Below are 4,075 nucleotides of genomic sequence, written 5' to 3'. Positions count from 1 at the left end.
ATTTTATTTTATGCTAATCTGGATCTGTTTAGTGTTTTTGTAAATATATATGACAGTTTTGTAGGAATGAACACATTTATTGTGTTTATTCAAAATAAACTTGCTTCTTTTTACTTCTGTAACATATTTAAAAGAAAATAATAGTAAAAATCCTCAAATCATGTCCTGTTTCTACAAATTGTCTTTGTAACACTTCAGAAGAACTCTTAAAGGCACAGTKTGTAGGATTTTGTCAATTCTTTTAGCTGAAATTGAGATAATCACTAATGACAAGAATAAAAAAAACATGTCTAATCATTGCAGACAAAGACCTTGTTTTATTATTTTTACCTTATAAAAAGCTGTTTATATCTCCATGGTCGCGGGTCACCACTACAGGCAGCCGCCATCTTGTCTACGAAGGCTCATGAAGGACAAACTGCGTAATCTGAGTAATTATTGATAAGGTAACCATGCTGTGGCTTCATCTGTCGCTTTTCCTTTAAAGAAAACAAAGGTAGCTTGCAAAGCTGTCGCATCGGACAGTTTTTGTTGCGCGTCACATCCCACACACATACATACCGGTACACAGGTGCCTTGCTATCTTTGCGAGGACTACACACACAGCCTTGCTCTGCGCACAAGAACCTGCGGTGCTGGTTTTTCAAAATAAAGTATATCTTAACTTTTCTTTGATGTTTATAGAGGGTTTCAAAGTCTGATTATGGTTAGTATAAGAGTGCAAATATAGGATATAAATATATATGATATGATTTACACTGTTTAGCCTAATATAGGCCTATTATTAAAAAAAATACAAACAAACTTTATTCTGAAACTGTGGCGGCTATGACTTTTGCCGAGGCGGTGCGCCACGATCAATTAGGGTCAGGTGTGTACATGTGAGGTTAGAATCAGGGGTCAGGATTAGGTTGTATAAATTAATGAAAGTCAAAGCAACATCCCCATAAAGATAGTTGTACCTGATCGTGTGTGTGTGTGTGTGTGTGTGTGTGTGTGTGTGTGTGTGTGTGTGTTTCTGCACCACCAGGAAGACATCACAGCTCACTCATGACAAACTGATCTTACCTTTCCCTGAGCTGAAGGAGTAGTCCATCTCCATGCTGGACCTGGAGTGGGACACACAGAGAGCTGAGCTCGGAACCAGTCCTTCCTGCGGCGGACTGCGGTCTGTGGTTCGGACCAGGCACCAACTGGGCCGCTCGCTAGGCCGCTCGAGTAGCTCCACTGTCTGACCTGCAGAAACGATAAGAACAGACAGTCATCTTCCTTCGAAGACGTTACAGACGAGGTGTGCGAGGAGCTGCTCTCACCTGTTGTGACGGAAAGCTCAGTGCTGCATCCTGCTGTGAAGTCCTGCAGAACCACCGTCAGCTCACAACCACCTGAGAGCTGCAGACAGAGAGGAAAAGCTTCACATCTCACATCACTTCCTGTCTGTGCAGTGTCAGCCAAACAGCTCCAGAGAGTCAGCCGGGACTCAAGCTGCACAGAACTGTTTMTTTGCATTGAACCTTTAACAGTGAGAAGAGCTTTATTTATACAAAACATTCACATACAAAGATGTTCACTCAGAATTGTTTTTCTAAAACAGTGCTGTTTCTAAAAATGTCCTCATAAAAATGGAATTATTTATGCTAATGTTGTTTATACATGCGCATTAGTATGGGGTGCCGTTTGTAAAGTCACACAGTCAAAAATTACCACCAATATCTTTGTTTTATTTAGCCTTTTATAAGAAAAAAAACAGATTTATTTTTCAAAGTAAGTTTTTCACCCTATGATTCATACATTTATAAATGTCATAGTTTATAAACTAAATATTTAACTTGCAAATTAAGTATTTAGTTAAGCTAAATATTTAACTTGTGACTTAAATATTTAGTTTTGAGCCAAAGGTTTAGCTAGCAACTTAAATATTTAGCTCGCAAGTTGAGTATTGAGTTTTTTTTATAAAAGGCTAAATAAAACAAAAATATTGGCGGTAATTTTTGACGTAACTTTACAAATGGCACCCCATACATTAGGGCCATTTTGCAGATTAAAAAAATAAACAAATAAATTTCAGCCAAAACAGAAGTAGAAAACAGAAAAAAAAACTCAGAAATTTTTATGATCAAAAGCAAAAAATTTCAATATTTAAACTTCTGACATTGTAAAGTCAGAATTTGCCAGAAAAAAAAAACTATTAAGTTTTCAGGAAGCTGAAGTTGCATCTTCCGATTTAGGAAATAGCTAAAGGTTCATTCCACCCATTTTTTCCACCTTGAGCATCTTTGATTTGCTTTAGTTTAAAAACTAAAACATGTAGACATGTCAAACTTATACTAGATTATTCTGCACTTATAGCAGAATATCTAATCTAATACATCTACGATTTGTAAAACATTTAATTTGTGAAACTTCAGTAAAGGGCAGTTTTAGAACCTTTTTATGGATTTTAAGAACAAATTGAGCATGACCAGATGGGGGAGAGGTAAGAGAATTAGAGGGATTAAAACAATAGCAGCATCCAAAATAATCATGTATAGAGCAAAAGATAAATAATTCAAATGATTCATAAATGAATGTCTTTTTTGCAGCAAAATAACTTCTGATGAAAGAGCAGAAGTAGATAGACAAATCATTTTTTAGAGTTTTAACCAGGACTTTTTCCCCACCGTGGAAACCCCTAATCCACATCCAAAAACTCATTTTTCTAGTTTGACTTTTCTTTAATTCTGCTCGAACTATTCTGCCATTATTGTATTCTAGACAATAATTTGAAGAATCTATGTGTTGTAGTTTTGGAGCTGGGCCAGTTCTAGTGTAGTCCAGTTGCAAAAAACAACATAAAAACAAGAAAGAAAAAAAACACCTATAAAAATTCATTTTATTGAAGTTTTACAAGTCAAACATAGGTTTCACAAATCTCACACTTGATTTTAAATATTCTGCAATTAGTGTAGAATAATCAAGTCCATGTTTGAAGTGTCTACGTATTTTAATTTTTAAACTAGAGCAAATTAAATATGCTCAGGGTAGTGAAAAATAAGTGGAATTGTCCTTTGGCCGTTTCCTGTACCAGAAACTGCAACCAATTTAAGCTTTATGGAAACTTCAGTGTTTTTCTTGTAAATGTCTGACCTCACAATATCAGAAAACATTTAGTTTAAACATACATTGTTTTGCCTTTAATTATAGACATATCTGAGTTTATTCTTGCAAATTTATGACTTTTCTACATTAGAGTTATTTGGCCAAGATGTATACCTTTTTTTTTCTACAAAATGGCCCTAATACGTTGTTGTATGTTTTCATTCATACAAAAACATGCAACAACCATCTTGAAACACTTTAGTGATTATGTAAGGCCTGTATGTGACTACACTGTAGACTTATCTGGGATTTTCTCTGTCATTTGCAGCAGAGAACGAAGTGGTTGGAGGTGGACAACAAAATAGTTTCTACAACTTATAGTTTTCAAAGCCTTGAACAAACAAACAAACAAAAACGACCATTATTTTCTACAACTGGCCATGCAGAAATGTTGCTCCATGGTTTTCTGGTCATAAACACTGAGTCGTATTCAAATCTAACCGTACAGATTCCCACCCCTAGAATAATCTGCATCTCCTTTGAGAAACGTTTCATTTTCAGACCCAGAGGATTGTTTTCTTATTTGAATAAAAAGGTAATAAAAAAAGTGGAAGATAAAAACAAGTCTGGTTCTCTGGGATGATTACTGTAGAAACATCAGGTGACAGCTTGGTGATGGTTTATACATGCAGGGTTTAGTTTCAGAGCTGCAGAGTTTTTATCACTCCTTATTTACCAGTAAACAGCAACACCCATCATTCAAACCTCTATTTTCAGACAAACTTTTCTGGAAAACAACAAATATTGATTAAAAAAAAAGTTGAACTTGATTTAAATAATCAGATTCAGCAGGACAAATTATAATAAATGGTGACAGAGTTTAAACGAGGCCATGCACCCTCCCCTTTCCTCCCCTGTTTTGGAAAATGTCATGCAGCGTTAATGTGTGTGTGTGTGTGTGTGTGTGTGTGTGTGTGTGTGTGTGTGTGTGTGTGTG

The 4,075-nt window shown here is 35.7% G+C and overlaps 1 protein-coding gene across 1 annotated transcript in view; it reads right to left on the bottom strand.

The window, feature by feature from the left end:
* kalrna (kalirin RhoGEF kinase a) overlaps positions 1–4,075 on the bottom strand; it is a gene marked incomplete at its 5' end in the record, with an annotated part of 224,213 nt that overhangs the window by 99,152 nt on the left and 120,986 nt on the right. Inside the window, 2 exon segments of the mRNA XM_014027944.1 lie at positions 1,069–1,236; positions 1,314–1,392. Of these exon segments, the coding sequence (XP_013883398.1) occupies positions 1,069–1,236; positions 1,314–1,392 (247 nt within the window).

This window comes from Austrofundulus limnaeus, unplaced genomic scaffold (assembly GCF_001266775.1).
Source record: "Austrofundulus limnaeus strain Quisiro unplaced genomic scaffold, Austrofundulus_limnaeus-1.0 Scaffold701, whole genome shotgun sequence".
NCBI lineage: Eukaryota > Metazoa > Chordata > Actinopteri > Cyprinodontiformes > Rivulidae > Austrofundulus > Austrofundulus limnaeus.
Note: the sequence above shows the minus strand (reverse complement) of the source record. Positions and strands in the feature narration are given on the sequence as shown.